Source organism: Eptesicus fuscus, chromosome 11, assembly GCF_027574615.1.
Source record: "Eptesicus fuscus isolate TK198812 chromosome 11, DD_ASM_mEF_20220401, whole genome shotgun sequence".
Classification (NCBI taxonomy): domain Eukaryota; kingdom Metazoa; phylum Chordata; class Mammalia; order Chiroptera; family Vespertilionidae; genus Eptesicus; species Eptesicus fuscus.
The window spans coordinates 37376036-37394675 of NC_072483.1; the positions used below are offsets into that span (position 1 = coordinate 37376036).

At 40.2% G+C, this 18640-nt stretch overlaps 1 protein-coding gene across 2 annotated transcripts in view; it reads right to left on the minus strand.

Moving 5' to 3' along the window:
• Positions 1 to 699: 699 nt before the first annotated feature.
• Positions 700 to 18640, minus strand: part of CCDC148 (coiled-coil domain containing 148) — a 169181-nt gene continuing 151240 nt past the window's right edge. The window contains exons 14-15 of one of the 2 annotated variants that reach the window (XM_054723172.1): positions 17141 to 17312; positions 700 to 769 (exon numbers count right to left, since the gene is read on the minus strand). In XM_054723172.1, the coding sequence (XP_054579147.1) occupies positions 17166 to 17312 (147 nt within the window). In that variant the 3' untranslated portion in view covers positions 700 to 769; positions 17141 to 17165. Of the gene's footprint in view, positions 770 to 17043; positions 17313 to 18640 lie in introns of those variants that run through there. The other variant, XM_028141192.2, reaches the window with a different exon arrangement.

Genomic DNA, 18640 nt, shown 5'->3' on the forward strand with positions numbered 1-18640 from the left:
TATGACAAATATGTGGCTAACTATAATTAAAAATATAATCTGATAGACTCCAAAAGAGAGATAGAAATAAAAGTGCTTTGAGGATTCAATAGAGGGAATAAGCATATGAAGGGGGAGGGATTTGAAAGGTTTCTTGGACAAGGTAAATATTTGAGATGATCTTTATTTAAGGATCATAATTTTAAAAGACTCTGGGGAGGATTTTGCCATCAAAGGGAAAAGGCATGAAATAAGACAACAAAGGAAAATTTAGGACATATGATTAGAATAGTAAAGAATCCTGTTTGGCTGGGTCTGGAAGGGTAATTTGGGGTTCTATTATTTGGAGCCTCAAGAGTCAGGTTAAGGAGATTGGACCTTATTCCTCCACAAAGGGAAGTGGTTGAAAGGCATAGAGCAGGACTGATCAGAAGTTTGTTGGAACTAAGTGGGAGGAGGAGGAGCAAGGTTGAGATAAGTACCAGTAACAAGAAACTGTGCCTGGGTGTGGATGACCAAGACTTGACCTTTCCCGCTGTTCGAGGTTAGGGGGAGGGCAGAGATGGGTTAAAGGTAAGCTGAGGCCACCAAAGACATCCTTTTCTTGTTAGACCCGTCAGCTCCCCTGCTTGTGAAGGTCAGTGCTTTCAAATTTTCACCTAAGAAATCAAGCAGCTAACATATTTCAGAATAAAAATTCCCTCTTCAGGTGAAGCTGGTGTGTTTCCAAGGTCCTTCCTTTTGTTAAAAGGCTCAGGAAAGTTCAGACACGACAGAGCCGGAGCTGCAGCTGTGGGAGAGATGGCATTTAAAGGGCTGATGAGTGAGAGATGTCAGCGATGATCTCAGCGTCTATGCAGATAAAACGCTTTATGGCTTTGTGACTAATCAAAAATCAGCTTACCCAAAAGGGTATAAAGTTCAATACATTATAAAGTAAAGGCTTAATAAAATTCTGACACATGCTAAACCATGGATGAACCTTGAGGACATTATGCTAAGAGAAATAAGCCAGTCACAAAGGAACAAATGCTGTAGGATTCCACTTATGTGAGACACTTTAGAGAGTCAAATTCATCGAGAAAGAAAGTAGAACAGAAGTTACCAGGGGCTGCGGGAAGGAAGAAAGGAGATTAGTGTTTAATGGGTGCAGAGTTTCAGCTGGGATGATAAAAAGTTCTGGAGATGGGTGGTGGTGATGGTTGCACAATAACATGACTGTACCTAATGCCACTAAACTATACTCTCAAAAAATGTTCAAATGGTAAGAACTCCTGTATGCACATTTTACTACAATAAAAAATAGTAAATCCTCAATTCTAATTTACTAACCTGCAGGGAGAAAATTCACACAATGTGGCCCAATGGCAGATGCCTGCTGGTTGGCATTTCTACAGGGGCTTCTTTGTTCTACGGGAGTGAAATGATCTAAGAAAGCTGCTTAGTAAGTGAGGAATCAGAGCAAAGGAATTGGGTATGGCAACGGCTACCAGGAGAGAGGCAGTTTTGCCTAACGCCCTCATCTTCGTTATAGGAATGTATCTGCCAAGGAGGCCTGAGCCTTTGCAGCAGCCAGTCTGGGCGACAGCACAGCCAACCACAGTTATTTTGCAAAACACAGTTCATCAGAGTCAGGAATGCAGTGAGGAAATATGACTAACACATCAGAGCTATAAAAAAGAATGATTAAATCTAAAATATTCACTAGAGAACAGAGCAGCGTGACACCAGGGAGTATTTCTACAGGATTAAAGTCGGTGACTTTAAAATGAAATTTTCTTGCACCAGCCCAATATGCGTTGCCCTTGGCATAAATGCTTGGGTGTCCCAGTGACAGTAGAAGACCAATTAATAATGTTATTTTTCTTTTCCGGTTGGTGAAGCACATATGGGACTCTGTAGGATCACAATATGCTACCAGAGAAGGAGAGTAACTGGTACAAAGTGGAAAATAATAAGAAAAAAAATGAAAGTAAATACGGAGAGGGAAGGGAGACTAGGAAGAAAGGAAGACGGCTGTGAAATAGTGTGATGAGAAGGACCAGGTCTACTGGGAGTTGTGCAAGATGGAGACCTAGACACCCCAAAACACTGGAAGCATCTACCAAAACCCCATGATAGTTCCGGAAGAGAATCAAAGCTGGCTCCTGAGAAGGAAGCGTAAAGCCAGAGTAGTGACTTGAGCAGCTACCTGATAACCCGGAGGCTTCCATTTAAAGCTCATGGAGACATGAGGCCTCCATTTGGGTGAGGTGAGGTGTGGGGACTAAGGCCCAAGAGGGGGAAAAAATCTGCCCACCTGGTCTTCAGGATTCCTTTTTGGAACTGGGGAAGAGTCCCTATGGCTATTTTTAAAAGGAGGGGGTTTCTTATTCATCATTATGAAGCAGAGTTTTATTCACTTAAAATGTCATTTAAAGATACCACTAGTACATCTTGTCTGTCTCTGTCTAGGCAACAAGGTGGGGTGTGGGGGAGAGACATAGAATCCCCTGAGAGATCCAAACTCTGTATTTGATCCTTTTTTAGGCTTGGGGTTTACATTTTTTATTATATTCCGTAAAACCCCATTTCAAGATATGAACAGAAAATTTGGCTCTAGAACAGAGTGTTCCTGGCACTGCTGGCATAAGCACATGCAAAATCATTTGGGGGAACACAGGCACACCAAGTAGGCAGGGGATTCTCACAAAATAGCCAGCTTCGGTGAAGGTGAGCTCATGATAAGAAGTGACAGAATAAGCAGGTAACATTCATATGGGAGGCCCAGACAGTGGACACAAGGTGCAAGAGAATTAAATGAAAAACATGTATTACTAGAAAGGGACTTAGAAAGTGACTACAAAGAAATTATCTTTAAAACAAGTAACACTCTAATAGGAGTAATTAAAGCACAGAGATAAGAAATGCAAAACGACAAGGCTACTTTGAATGATGTTGATGATAATAATAATATACAGCACTGACCACTTGTTAGGTGTTTTTCTAAGTGCTCTGCAACTGTTAATTCATTTAATCCTCACAACAATCCTGTCTTTACTGCATTATAAAGTATTAGTATTTTTCCGTTTTATAGATGAGAAAACGGAGGCACACAGAGATTAACTAACTTGTACCAGGCCACAGATCTAATAAGGACGGGGATGAAATTTGCAGACATTCTTTATCAAATGCCTTAGTTCCTTTCAGGCTGCTGTAGCAAAAATACCATGGGCTGGCCCTAATCGGTTTGGCTCAGTGGATAGAGCGTCGGCCTGCGGACTGAAGGGTCCCAGGTTCGATTCTGGTCAAGGGCATGTACCTTGGTTGCAGGCACATCCCCAGTGGGGAGTGTGCAGGAGGCAGCTGATCGATGTTTCTAATCGATGTTTCTAACTCTCTATCCCTCTCCCTTCCTCTCTGTGAAAAATCAATAAAATATATTTTAAAAAACATACCATGGACTGGGGTGGCTTAAACAACAAACATCCATTTCTCACAGTTCTACTGGTGGGGAGAACTAAGATCAAGGTGCTGATAGACTCAGTGTCTGGCCGGGCCCATTTCCAGGCTCACAGACAGCCGTCTGTTCACTGTAACCTCACATGGTAGAAGGGGCAAGGCTGCTCTCTGGGCTCTCTTTTACACCGGCACCGAAACCATTGTATGTGGGCTCTCCCTTTATGATTTAACCACCTCCTAGAAGCTCCATCACCTAATACCATCACATTGGAGGTTAGGATTTCAACATATGGTGTTTGGGAGGACACGAACTTTCAGTCTCTAGTACCAGAATACAGGGTTGTTAAACACTACACTAAACCAAGAACCAAATTTTACTTCCAAGTGAAATTTCAAAATTTGAAAATTATAAAAAATGAAAAAATTTGTAATTGTAAAGAACACTTGGTCAATGAGTTAAATAGCACATTAAGCACAGCTGAAGAAAGAATTAGTGAAGTATAAAATAGAACTGAAAAAACAATCTGAAAATGCAGCACCAAAAGAAAAAAAGATTGGTAATATAAAAGTGAAAGTAAGAAACAAAAAATAAAATGAGAAGACCCAACATATTACTAAAAGAAATTGCAGAAAGAGAGAATAGAAAGAACAATAAAGAGGCAATATTTAAAAATCTACTGACTAAGAAATTTCCAGAACTGGTACAAGATATGAATATTTAAGAAGCACAGTATAAAGGTAAATCACACATGAAAATATTGCAGTGAAACTATTAAAGGAAACTAAAAGAAAATGTTAAAAGCAAGCATAAAAAGAGAGAGGGGGGTTCTCTACAAATGAATAGATCAGCAGCATATATCTCAACAGCAGTAATAGAATCTAAAAGATTCTGGATTATCTAAAAGATAATATCTTCAGTGTCCTGAGGGAAAATATTGTCAAGCTAGAATTTTATACCCAGGCAGAATATCATTAGGTATGAGGTCAATGTAGAAATAGCTTTTAAAGCAAAGGTGAAGAGAGTTCCCTACCCTTAGATTCTTACTAAAAGAACACCTAGATACGGTAGGTCCTCGGTTTATGTTGGAGATCCATTCCTACAGTGTGGTGTAACGCGATTTTCGCTGTAAGTTGGAACCCACCTACATAAGCACCTACGTCACTCACATGGAGCACATACACAGCAGTAATGAAGTGAAACAGTAAAAAAAAAAAAAAAAATTAAAAGAAATATAACAATTCCTGACCTTTACTTGTGGTAAATAAATAAAATAAAAAACCATAAAGCACATATGTACATATGTCGAAATAACAGAACTTTTTTTTATATAAATAAATGGAAGATGGCGATGTAACCATGAAACGACATACGTCGAGTCCAACGAAACCTGAGGACTGCCTGTAATGTACTTCAAGGAAACTAAATTGAATTCAGAAGGATGTCTAAAATTCAAGAAGCAATGGTGAGCAAAATATTGGTAAAAATTGACTGAAAAATAAATTTGGAGGAATTAAAAATCAGTACTAGATAACACTAAAATGGAAACTGAAGTGTGATCAGCTGAAGGGATTTAAGGACCCACCATCGTTGGGGAGGAGAGTGGAGGTCTGGAAAGATGTTAGACTTTATTTAAGTTATTTGTGTATTAATTTTTTTTTCTTTTTATAAATGTCCTCCCCCACTCCAGTTTTATTGAGCTTGTATTAAAATATTAAGGGCTACCAGCAAAAGAATTGACATTTAATGTTGAATATCCAATAATTAGAGTGGAAAAGAAAAGAAAAGAAAACCTGATTAATATAGTATAGAGAAGAAGAAAAACAAGAATGATTAGAAATAGCATGGTAAACAGGGAATAAAATATAAGATATCAGAAATAAATATAAATGTACCCATACACAGAGTAAGTGTAAGCTGACTTAACTCAGTTAAATGACAGATACTCTCAGATTGAAAAGTAAAACAAAATCCAGCTATATTCTGTTTTTGAAAGAATTTCTAAAACATAATGACACAGAAGTTGACATTTAAGAGGGAGGAAAAAAAAAGTACCAGACATATTTCCAGCAAATGGAAAACTAGGTATTAAAAAAATCCCTCTGCCATGCAAAACACCCAGATCTGGACAAACCACTTTACTAAAGTAAAGAAACTTTAAAAGGTATCTATAATAATAAAAGGATAATATGCTAATTAGACCAGACATCATTCCAGATGTCCTTCCGGACGAAGCTGGGGCTGGAGGGAAGCCTTGGTCCCAGGTGCCTGCCGGCAGCTGGAGCGAAGCCTGGGTACTGGGTGCCTACAGGCAGCCGGAGGGAAGCCCAGGTCCCAGGTGCCTGCCAGTGGCTGGAGCGAAGCCCAGGTCCCGGGTGCCAGAGGGAAGCCTGTGCCAGCAGCCAGGGGAAGGAAGGCCCACTCTTGCATGAATTTCGTGCATCGGGCCTCTAGTTATCTATGGATATAAAAGCCTAAGTGACCGAATGACCGAACAACCAAATTACCAAATGACCGGTCAACTGGTCGCTATGATGCGCACTGACCACCAGGGGGCAGATGCTTAATGCGAGAGCTGCCCCCTGATGTCAGTGCGCACCCACAGCCAACCTCCTGTGGCCGGCCAGCCTCCTGCGGTCCCTGCCTGGCCCTGATGACCCCGATCGGGGCTGCTGGCCAACCTCCCATGACCCCTCCCCCCACCGGCCAACCTCCTGCAGCCCCAATTGGCCCTGATCACTGGACAGACCAAGGGACCCCACCCATGCATGAATTTGTGCACCAAGCCTCTAGTTAAGTTCATAAGAAATGAGGGGACATCCTTCAGAGACAGAGAAAGCAAAGAGGCAGCCCGCAGCTCAGAGGTAGAGAACATAAACACAGAAACTGGTGCTGTTCTGGGTCGGGGTCAGGGGCCTGCAGCCTGGGAGCTAGCCCCTGCCTGCCTCCTGCTGTTGTCCTGTGTGATGGGAACCAGCCAGGCTCAGCGTTCACATACTGTCTCTGGTGCCTGCTGCCCTACAACAGTCCAGTTGAGTAGTTACGACAGAGATCACATGACCCTCAAAGGTGAAAACCCTTACTATCTAGCCCTTCATAGAACAAGTTTTCTGACTCCTGTTCCTTGGGCCTAGAGATATGGGGGTTATTGGCCACTGGGGTGGCACAGGGTGAGATGCAGAAACAGAAGCCCAGGACTTCGGTTCTGTGCACAGTGAGATGAACTGCAGACCCCCCACACGTGAAATGATTCTGTTCTCTGTAAAAGAATGGGCTGCGGGGAAATCTGCCTCTCTGCACAGGGCACGCATGAGGAGACCTGTTGGCCTGTGACCCTGCTGTGGATGGGTTACTCTGAGCTGGACAGCCACTACCTGGACTCACACTGCCCACCACGAAAGCAGCCTGCGGGCTCAGGAGCCCACTCCCAGAGACATTTTTGCAACGCTTCCCAGCTGTGCTGTAAATGAGCTGTCACCAGCACGTCCTCCCTGTGGTTTCTGTGCATTTTTTCATTCACTGTGGTAGACTCCTGTGTGGTCCAAGCCAACACCCCGGGTGACAGTTGTTGATGTGAATGTTCTGGTTACAAAGTTGCATATGCTTGAAGTGATCTGTCCCTAACCCCAACTTCCTTATTTTCTATTACTTTTAATGCACAATATTACAGTGTGCAGGTATTTTCATATACCCACACACCAATGTTCCTTTTGGAAAACCTGAATGCAGTGGAAACACCTGAATTCAGATACGTTGGGTTGAAATATTTTATTTCATTGAATAATGTGTTTGGATTTATTTTTTTAGTAGAATGATTACACTAAGAACTATTTTTTTCTAAATCTATATTGAGATGGCTCTATGCCTGAAAACTGTTCTCGTTCCTGAGCGCTCTGTATGTTTTTGCCTAGGCATTTGCTTGTAGGAAATTTTGGATAGTGACTGAGTAATGAGAGGAGGTATGGGGCACCTGACTGTGCCCCATTCATGTCATACTGGAGAAGAGATGGACAAATAAAGTTGGGTTTAGTGCAGTGAATTCTTGGTGTCCCCAGCACAGTACTCTTCAAAGATAAATAGTTCTCTGGAGAAGGGTGCCCCATCACAGCTTCTGATGGGTACTTTGGTGGTACCTGGGGGCAAGTCAAACCCAGCAGGAAGGGATGGATCTCTCCGTTTTCCCTGGAGCCCCTCCCCAGGCCCAATCAATAGTTCTGGGAAGACTCTAAGGCAGGGGAATAGTTTCATCCTTGGAGCCTGAGAGCCGGAGCCTGGCCTTCAGGCCAAGAAGACACCTAGGCGATGCCGAGGAGAACGGTGGCTGGTGGCAGGCTTCCTGTGCAAGAGCTGACCTGTGGTCACATCTAGTATATCAGTTCTTTATCTCTCTGAACAGCATCTCCTCTTAGAACCCAAGCTGTCAATAAATGTTGTGAATTGTTACAAGCTGATCATAGCTCATAGGGTGTGGAATTAAGGAAATTCCATGTTCATGCTTAGAGCAAAGTTCGGAGGGAGACCAGCAAATGCCAAAGTGAGGCAAATATGAGATGGCAAAAAATGATCTGCGGGGCAGTGGGGTTGGGGGGGGGGGGGCACAGGCTCTGAGATGCCACGCTTCAAGCAGGACACATCCTGTAACATGTAGGGGGCTTGCTAGGGCACTTTCTCGGCATTTCTTAAATCACGCCATTATAATCCATTTGAGTCCATATGCAGTAAAAACCCAAAGAAGAGACATCGCTGACTTGTGGTTATGTCCCATCATATTCCGAAGATGCCCAACAAAATTCTAGATATTTATGACAAGAGAAGGATGGTCAGACTGGCAAATCCTGAGAGTAGCAGGCAGTAGAGTTCAAGGTTTAGAAGCCAGTTTATAGGGCTTTAAATCTAGGCTCTATGAGCTGTGTAACATTAGGCAAGGCAAGTCACCTTATTGTGCCTTAGTTTCCCTCACTATACAATAAGGCCAACAATAGTGCACATCTCATAGGTTGTTGTGCATAGCAAATTACTTCGTACATTCAAAGCAACAAGAACGGTGCCTGGTATGCAGTTAGTGCTCAATAAATGTTGGCTGTTCCCATTAGAAGTTCAGGCAAAGGACTAGAATGGTCAAGGATTTGTTGAGTATTGATTCACATATCTGCTGTTACACAACTAACCACCTTAAAAGACTATTGTGGTGTGTGGTTTTTTTTTGTTTTTTTTTTTATGATTTCTCCTAATTCCATGGGTTGACTGGGCTCAGATAGATGGTTATCCTGGGGCTCTCACTGGTGCTCTGGTGTCTATGGTCAAAGTGGCCATATGGCGGCTGGGACAGGAGTCATTTGGGGGCCTGACTGTGCAGGCTGGTCCCAGATGATGTCTTCCCCTGTGGCTGGTGCTTTATGTCCCGCCCCATGGTGTCTCTCCCCACAGAGCTCCTCATTTTTTAGGGCTCCCTATGTGGCCTCTCCTCCAGCCGGGTAGTTGGACTTCACACAGCAACTGGCTTCTGAAAGCACAAAAGCAGAAACCACAGGCCTTTGCTAACGCTTGGGCCCAGCATCACTGGCACAGCATCACTTCTGCCCATTCTATTGGTTAAAGAAGTCAGAGACCACCCAGATCCAATGAGGGGGGGTGGGGCGGGGAACAACAGAGGGGCTTGCTTGCTGGGCGGTATGGTTTCTCGAGGTTGTCTTTGGTGACAGCTACCAAAGTGGACATGTGGAGATGAGTGTGGAGAATGTGTTTCTTTCCAAATGAAGGATGGATAAGGTGTGAGTCCCAGTGACTGAAGTGAACAGAGACAAAGGCCTGGCATAGAGAGAGCTAGGCCGGGGAGGAACAGGGTAGACTGTTGGCAGAACTCCGTGCAGGTGATTGGAGGCAGATGAGTGAAGGTAGGCATCACAGGAGCTGGAGGTTTTGGTGACAGAACACAACCTCTGCGTCCTGGAAGACCACAGGAGCAAAACCATCACCAAGGAACCAGAGAAGCAGCCACAGACAGGACCTGGGCAGCAGACCAGGCCCTGGGCACAGGTGACGGGCTGACAAGAGGAGCAGCAACCTCAGGGCCTCAACGCGGAGCGAGGGGGGAGCGTCCTTCTCACCCCCTGTTGGGGATCCAGGTTGATCACAGATTCTGGAAGAGCACTAAGTGTCCTAATTGGGATTCAGAAGCACTTCATTTGGACAAGAGGAAAGGAGAAGCTAGAGGCAGGCCAGTCATCACACCTTCGCGCTCAGGAGTTATGTTTATTTTCATCTCTATGTCTGCTTGCCCAGGGCTTCCTTTGTAGGTGGACCTGCTTCCCCAAACCTCTAAGGGAACTTTGCAAGAGGGAAAGGAATAAATGAATTCAGAGTTCAGTTTTCCTCCTTAAGTGACAAGGATCAGAGACTCCACTGATACCCACTTTCACTTCACCTCACACCTGATTTATTCTAAATAACTATAAATGGCTTCCTCCATCCCCTCTTTCCCCAGATACCATCCAACTTGTACCCGGTTCTCATATTAGCCTTCCAGAGCACTTTGTTCCTATGCCCAACAAAGCTTTTACTATTTTGTAACGTCGACATGATAAAGGTTAAACATCATAGGCTGTTATTCAAGGGTCCATAGGCTGGCATCTGAGAAGAAGGGGGCTAGGTTAGAGGATGATGGAAGGGAAACGCACAGATACCAATAGGTACTGCTTTCTAGCTTTAATAAGCCTGAAAGGGGACAAACAACACAAAAGAAACATCTGAATAGTGTATCATGTCCTCCCTCATGGCACAGACCAAGGAGGTGACAATGGTTGGTCAGCAGCACCAGGTCGGAACAAAAGGGCTCCTGGAAATTTATCTTCCCTTCTGGAAGGGCCCAATCACGTAGAAAAAAAAACACCTTCTGCTACCTTGTAAAGCCTCTCAACAAGCCACGCCACTTAGAACAAGCTTCCATGCCTAAGGTTTGAGTTCTGGGTCCCAACATCCTTGCTGCATAATATTCTACCACCTTATTTTTTTTCCCTGTGCCTGCCCACAGGTTATTCATTTCCTTTCTCTAAACTGTGTAGAGGACTAGGAGATTTTCCATTTCTCCACAGAGAAGTTTTCTGAGGATAATCGTGGTCATGCTCAACCACAGAAGTCTTCTGCAATGTGTGGATTTCAGGTTTTCACTTCAGACGCATATGCCACACAAGAAGTCTACTATAAAACTCCCCCTACTCTACAACCCTTTGGTCCATTCAGACCCATTCTGTTCCCTTCACTTCCTGGTTCCTTCTTATTCCTGTGCACTAGGTGGAAAGAGACAGGAGGGAAGGCGTGAAGATGCCAGCTGATCCCGTGTCCCAAGAAGCTGAGGGGTTGGATCACATCCGTCAGGGAAGCAAGTATGACAAGAGGTGTCTGCTCCGTACTTCTCTCATAGCTACTGCCTTTTTCTTGTATTTTTTTCTTAAATGTGTGAGACGTTTTATCTCCTCAGCCAAATTCTGAGCATGCTTTAGGAAGAGAAAGAATTTATTTTAAACTATGTCTGTTTGTACCTTGTCTATTTCTTTTTACTCAGGGTAGCTATAGATAATTGTTGGCCATAGGCAAAGGCAAAATTCATACAGATCACCCATCCGTCCATTAATCCATCCATTCATCGAGTCAAAAAACCTTTATCAACTGACCCCAATCCACCTCACACCCCTGCTGGGTGCTGCCCATCACAGAAGATGGTTTATGCAGGTTTGGAACTCTTAGATCCCCCATGCCTGATACATTGCACCCTATAAAAATTCATATTTAAAAATCATTATTCCAAAAGTAATACTGGCTTGTGATACACATTAAAACAGTATAGAAGGGTATAAAGGAAAAAGTAAAGCTTCCCTAATCTTCACTCCACCTAACTTCCCATTCCAATCACCCAGAAGTAACAGTTGCCAACAGCTCCTTATATATCCTTCCAGAAATGTGCATTCTTTTGCACATAGGGAGGGTCATTCTATAGGTATTGATCTGTCGCTACTCCCTGATCTTCACCTATACAATGTATCTTGATTTTCTTTTCAAACACCATACAATTTACCCACTTAACGTACATAATTCAATGTTTTTAGAAAGTTGTACAACCATCACCACAATCCTCATTCTTTTTCATGGCTGCAGAGACTTTATTCAGTAAATATTTGTTGAATCAAATTAAACCCTAGGTTTGGACTGAGAAAGCAGGGAGAAGAGCAAATTGTCTAGAAACATTGAAATGCAGAAGCCCTGAGGCTTCTACTTTGATGGCAGTTTTAAGCAACAGTGTTATGGTGATATGGCAACATGGATGAGAAAATACTCTCTTCACATTATCTGGATCTTTTCTCTCCAGATAGCATGGTCCTAGCCCATGTGGACATAAACCCATGTAACTTGTGCTGGATTTCCTTTAGCAAGTCAAGAATTTTCACTTCCAAGTAAAGTTTTACTTCATTTTAGTAGATTCAAAAATAAATATTACTTTTAATCATCATCCCAAACTAAGTTAGTTCATAGTAATAGTAACAGGACATCTTGTGCAGCATTTGTTTTAAATATACTGTGAAGGTAAGCATTTGAAATTAATACAATATTTATAAAATGTCTAAAGAGATGTAAGCAAATTGCTTTTGAAATTGTTTATAAATATTAGGAGTTTTAAGCATATGTGGTGCTAAGTAATATTAACATGTCTGGGAAAATGTGCAAAATAGAAGGAAAATAATACCACTACTCTTTCCCACACTTACATTTCCACATATAAAATAACAAATTCTCTGAGAGAAAAAAAAAAGGTAATTGGTAAAATTAGTAAGGCCTACAATGACATTAAAAGCATGTACTCAAAAACAAACCTAAATCGGTTTAAACAGTGAAAAACACAAGGCTCAAATACTCTTGAAAGTAGAAAAGGAAAGGAACACAGGCAGTTTTTAGTGTAAAAAGAGAAATTCCCAGAGAGGTTGAAAAACATCTTTCTAGAGATTTTAAAAACTTGGTACGAACAGGACAGATTTGATGCCACATTCCTCTCTAAGGATTGAGACTATTCCACTAGAGGTCATGCAGTTAGTGAATTCTATTATTATTATCCAGTCCCGCATTGAGTCTCAGAGTGAAATATTCACTGTTCCTAAATCTCAATGAGTAAGTTCCTGAACATTTTCTCCCTCAGGACCTCTCTGGTAGTTGGCAGCATCTATCAAGTGTTCATCCTCAAATGCACCAGCAAGCATACAACTATTTTTCCGAAACACATCGATCAGATGTCAGAAACAGTAGAATACTCAGACCTTTTTTTCTTCATAGGTCAAACTTCATCATTTCTGGGATTTGACTGAGATCTTAAACAGTCTGTATCTTAGAGCCATGGCCGGGTATCAGTTGTGGATTCGATCCCCAGTCAGGGCACATACAAAAAGCAACCAATGAATGCATAAATACTGTAAGTGGAACAACAAGTCGATGTTTCTCTCTCTCCCCCCGCATTTCCCTCTCTCTCTAAAAATCAATCAATAAATTTTAAAAGTCTGTATCTTAGATTTTCCTCTTGAGTTTTCCAGGCAATGTCTTAATTTTAAAAACTCTTCAATTTCCCTAGGTTTCCTTCAAAATGGCTTGTTACCTTCAGCTAAATAGATAATGAAGTTATTTTAATGATGGCAACATAAAACCCAAGAAAATAGATGTCCCATAAAACAAACAAACAAAAACTAAATAAATGTCCGAAGAAGGAAGCCCTACTACTCTTTTCATGATTTTAAAAAATATTATTTAGGACTTCGGATATGGACAAGTGGGCTGAACTCTTTGAGCAGAAAGTAATTTTTAGTTGGCCTTCCTCCCATTACGAGTATGTTAAAAATAGTATTTAGCAATTAAGAGTCTGTTTTTAAAAATGGAAATGTTCTCTTCTTTCTACTTTCTGAAGAGGGAAAATGATAACTGAGAGGGCAGATTACAGAGCTGGAGAGATTATCTATAGAGGGCATGAGACCTGAGAACTCAAACAGAGCCAGGAAGTACCCACAGGAAATTGTTTCAGTGGAAACTGAGAGCTTTACACTTTCTAATAATGAATGAGTACAAAGAGTTGGCAGTCAAGTCTGAAGGGCCAAAGAAGTCTGGGCCCCATGAATTCCCACAATGACTAGTCAAATCTCACTTCTAGGACAAAGGCCCACAATGCCGAGAAACTGCTGCAAGGAGAATACAATTGAGCAGCACAGAAACAGCAGAATCAAAGGAAATAGCAGGTAGAGAAGGACATATCTCCAGAAAAGAAGCTGCCAACTTTTTTTAACCGTGCACAAATACAACTTAACAGAGAATTTCAGAGCTGTAGAATTAGAAGAACTATTTTGAGCCACAAATAATTCTAAAAGTTAAGCAAATTAATTTCAAGTAGAAATGAATAAAACAAAGGATCAGATATTAATGTTGATATAAAAAAACACAGATTAAGCAGCATAATAACATCCCTACAGATAAGAAATGAGCACCAGAGAGACATTACTGCAATATAGGTTAACATTATAAGCTGAAAGTTAAAATCCATAAAAATGATATAAGGTATGAGAGCATGTTAATCAGAATTAGGAAAACTCAGGAATTAGGTGCTATATTCTCAGGAAAAAATTATAGATAAAAGGAAAACATTTCAGAAATGAGACAACTAAAAAATACCCCAAATTAATGAAAGATATAACAGATAAGGCCTTAAAGAAAATAAAAGCTAAGAAATAAAAAAACAAAGACCCAAAATAATTTTCTATTTTTAAAATATACATTTTATTGATTTCAGAGAGGAAGGGAGGAGAGATAGAAACATCAATGACGAGAGAGAATCACTGATTGGTTGCCTCTTGCACACCCCACACTGGGGCTCGAGCCTACAACTTGGGCATGTGCCCTGACTGGGAATTAAACCATGACCTCCTGGTTCATAGGTCAATGCTCAACCACAGCCAGGCAATTTTCTATTTTTAAAAAATGAAATCATATTTTTCAAAAATGTTGATGTCATTCTCAACAAAATACTAGCAGACTGAATTCAGCAGTATATTGAAAGCGTTGTATACAATGAACAAGTGGGATTTATTCCTGGAATGCAAGGATGATTCAACATATGAAAATCAGTCTATGTAATACACCACATTCACAGAATGATGGTAGAAAAACTACATGATCTTGAAGATATCTGAGAGAAAGGGCATAACGAAAAAAGAGAAATTATCATGAAGTTGAGAGGGGATGAAACCCAAAACACACTTTGGTGTTTGATAGAGAGAGAGTTGCTCCCACTGCTAGAGGAAGCAAAAGGAAAATGCAGACTTGGATGTACTAGTATTTGCAGATTTGGTGGTGGGGACTTAAGGGACTTCCTACCAGATGGAAGGATTCCAGTCTTTCCACACAGTTTGAGACAAATAATGAGGTGGAGTTGAACAGGCTATATCTTTATTAACTGTGGGATTGAGAGTAGTGGTTTCTAATTTTGGGGGGCCATTAATAAATACATTTTTGTTTTTATCTACTATATACACACGAATAGGTGAAATCGAATTTCATGGCACAGTGCTGATTCCTATTGGGTATGTATTGTTTTCTCTTTTATGCCCACCTGAAAAGCTAGACTGACGAAAGTCTAAGTGAAGCAGAGCACAAGGACTGGGGGGAGGAAAATAAAAGGGACGATAACCTATGTCAGGGTAAATATGACTCCCAGGCAGGGACTACCCTTGCTACCACAGAAATTCCTATAAAATAGAGATATTTAATCAGAAACTGGCTAAATAGACTGTTTCTGATGAAATTATACTTTTAATAACTTGCTTTCTTAATATTCTTTTCTTCGGTTTATTATGAATTTATGGCATTGACCTAAAAGTATATAAACACTTATTTACAGTGTAGAGAATGGAAACATCATAAAATCTTGGATGATGTTTGGAAACCCCCCACCCTGTCAGCCTTCCTATCCCCAAGAGGGAATCATTACCTTGATGTTAGTGTTAATCATTTGCCTATTTTCCTCGATTGTTTCACCACCTACCCTTAAACATTATAGGTTAGTTTGGTCTGTTTTTGTACTTCAGATAAATAAAATACAACACAGTATGTATACTTTTGCATCTGAGTCCTTTCACTAAATATTATGCTCATGTTAATTTTTTTCATTTTTATCTCTATTTGCAATTCCATATATGAATATAACACATTTTTTATATCTATTTTACTATTGATGAACATTTGGCTTGTTTTCATTTAGGAATCCCAATCCATGTGTCCTCATACACATATGCAGGGGCTCCTCAAGGGCATATATTTAGGAATAGAATTGCTCTATCCAAGTGTATAAACAGTTACAACTTTATCTGATAGGTCCGGACTTTTCCAATTTACACTTTCACCACCAGTGGGTGCTTCCTATTATTCTGTAGGGTGTTACTGATATCGTTAGGTTTCTTGGTATTGGTGCCAATCTGGTGGATGCATATTGGTATTTCATTGGGTTTTTAATTGGTATTTCCATCTTTTCATATGTTTCTTAGCCACTTGGATTTCAGAATTATTTTATTTTGTTTCATTTTTTAAAATGCTGGTCAGGACTCACTAAATTAATTTAATGACTCACAGTTGAAAAACAAGTGATCTATGGCATATTATTCTACCTTTCTGAACCTGTTTCCTTATCTGGAGAAATGGAAATAAGCTCATAAGGTTGTTATCATGGTCAAAGAAGACTTTATATGTAAAGTATATTCATGGCACTGAGCATACAGTGTGTGTTCAACAAATGGTACTATCATAAATACTGTTTTTAAAAAATGAAAGAAAATTAATAAGGTCTGAGTCAATAGCTACACTGCTTCCGCATAACCTCAAATATGAACTCCCTGTGGCTCTCAAAATAGTGGCACCCCCTCCTGCTGTACATCACCAGCTACTCGTATTTGTGTGGTTCTTTAGAAATAGTAAAAAGAAAAAACTTATGCTTGACTTATATTTGAAACATTGCCTTTCTATAAAATCATCTAGATATTTAATAGATAGTGAAACTTTTGATAGCATTCTAAATATTATCAATGTTAAAATATTCCTTCCAAACAGCCATACACATTTTTCCCCTAACCAAAATAGATATTCTGATGTCTGAAATGCTATTTCTAATTTCTAATTTATTCTTATGGGCTAATTTGCAAAATGAGATTGTCTTGGATGATTGGTTTGCAGTAAACATGGTATACCAAATTGGTTTCTAAATTTAGAGAAAGGTTGAGTCTTCTATTATAATAATCAAGAAACAATAGAAGTATTAATGGTAATGAAGCTTCCATGATTAAAAAGTTAAATTCTGAAAATAGCAAGCAGAAATGATTGTTAGCAGGTAGCAGTAACATAAATTATAATTCTCGCAAATGGTTATTTTGATCTCTTTTTATGGGATAAGGCAACTTCCAAATTGCAATTTACTAAATGCTAATATATGTACCAAATGTGTCATAATTAAGTTCCATAATGTTGGAGAATTTAGTACCATTAAAGAAACAAAGATATTGGAAATAGTGCATAAAATTCTAAGAATCATTTTTTTAAAAGGCAAGGCTGTTTTAATAGATGCTATGATTCTATGTCAATATTTTTAAAAATTTTAGAAAGCAGTAATCATTGTTATCCATATAAATGTATTCAGAGAAAAATTTTGTTTACATTTAATAGGATTTGAAGATGAACTCTAGGTTTTAAATACAGTAGATTCCATGTCCTTTCTTGGTGGTTTTTGAGGACTGATTTTTGGTAACATCTCTTTGGCATAAAAGGTTTTATGAAGTCCAGCTTCTCGAAGGGCTAACTCAAAACGAAGTCTAGGGTCAGAAATTATCTGTAGAAATAAAGTACAATGTAAATAAATAGCAACTCATTGAACTACAGTAAATAGTTTAGTGCCATATTTCCCTAAGCTGCATAATTTGTTTTTGCTAGATAAATGACTAGATGACAGTAAATTTTGTGCATACAGTGACTATATCATGGTTATTTTTACTGAAAACATCCAAACCTTTTTGACAGTGCCACTTTCCAGTGAATCAGTGGTTTCCAACAAAAGGTGTATAGACTGTTGCATAGTAGATGAGTCAAAATACAAAACATTAGAATTATTAAAAGATGAGATGAAAAAAGTTTACTTTCAATAATATCATTGATTCATTATTTATGGATGGCTGGAATATGCAAATATAGACAATCACTAATTAAAATAAAATAAATCTAAACCACAACCTTCTGCATCTGCCTTTAAACAGACATTTTAATTTCTCCATCACTTGGCAATATGTAAATTAAGTTTAAGCACATGGCCACTACCTGAAAAACAAAAATCAATAGAACCTTCTTCCCAAGCCAGATTTCTATTTCAAGCAGAACTAGAAAATGCTTCCATCTATCTGACTCTAAGTGGGACTAGACATACGAGTAGTTCGATTTCTGTGTTCACTTATAGCTGATTGGACTTTACTCCTCCTTCTGTGAATATTAAATGTCAGGGGTGCCGTTTGCAATGATAAGAAGGTAGTCACATGTGGATTTCAGCTAGGGAAGCATTTTACTTGGATTTAAAGTCCCCCTAGAGCAGGTACGGAGAACCTTTTTTTCTGCCGAGGGCCATTTGGATATTTATAACATCATTTGAGGGCCATACAAGATTATCAGCTTAAAAATTAGCCTGCTATATTTGGTCAAACATTTCATTAATTCACTCCAAATGCCTTGGCAGGGCCAGACCAAATGATTTCGAGGGCCTTAGAGGGCCCTCGGGCCAGACCTTCCCCACCCCTGCCCTAGAAGATTGGATAATAAGCTGTTGAAAGCAGCCCCTCCTTGAAGGAGCTCTTTCATAGGGGTAATAAGATTATACCCAGATAACTACCGTTTGTGGCAACATGTGATAGATACCCCTAAGTGGTACGTCTCTTGGTGCCGGTGAGACTAGCATGGTCTCAGGTAAGGAGGAGCACCGAGCTAAAGTCCAACATACTCTTTTCTAAAGCAGATGGGGGAGGAAGAAAGATTGAGCACGAAAGGAAGGAACATGCAAACTTAGAGGTCAAATCGGTCCATTTGGAATCACCATTGGGGAACACTGGAAAAGGACACTGCTTTCTTCCCCTGGGACTTGAATTTGAAAGGCTTTTGGGCTCTGCCAAGGAGTCT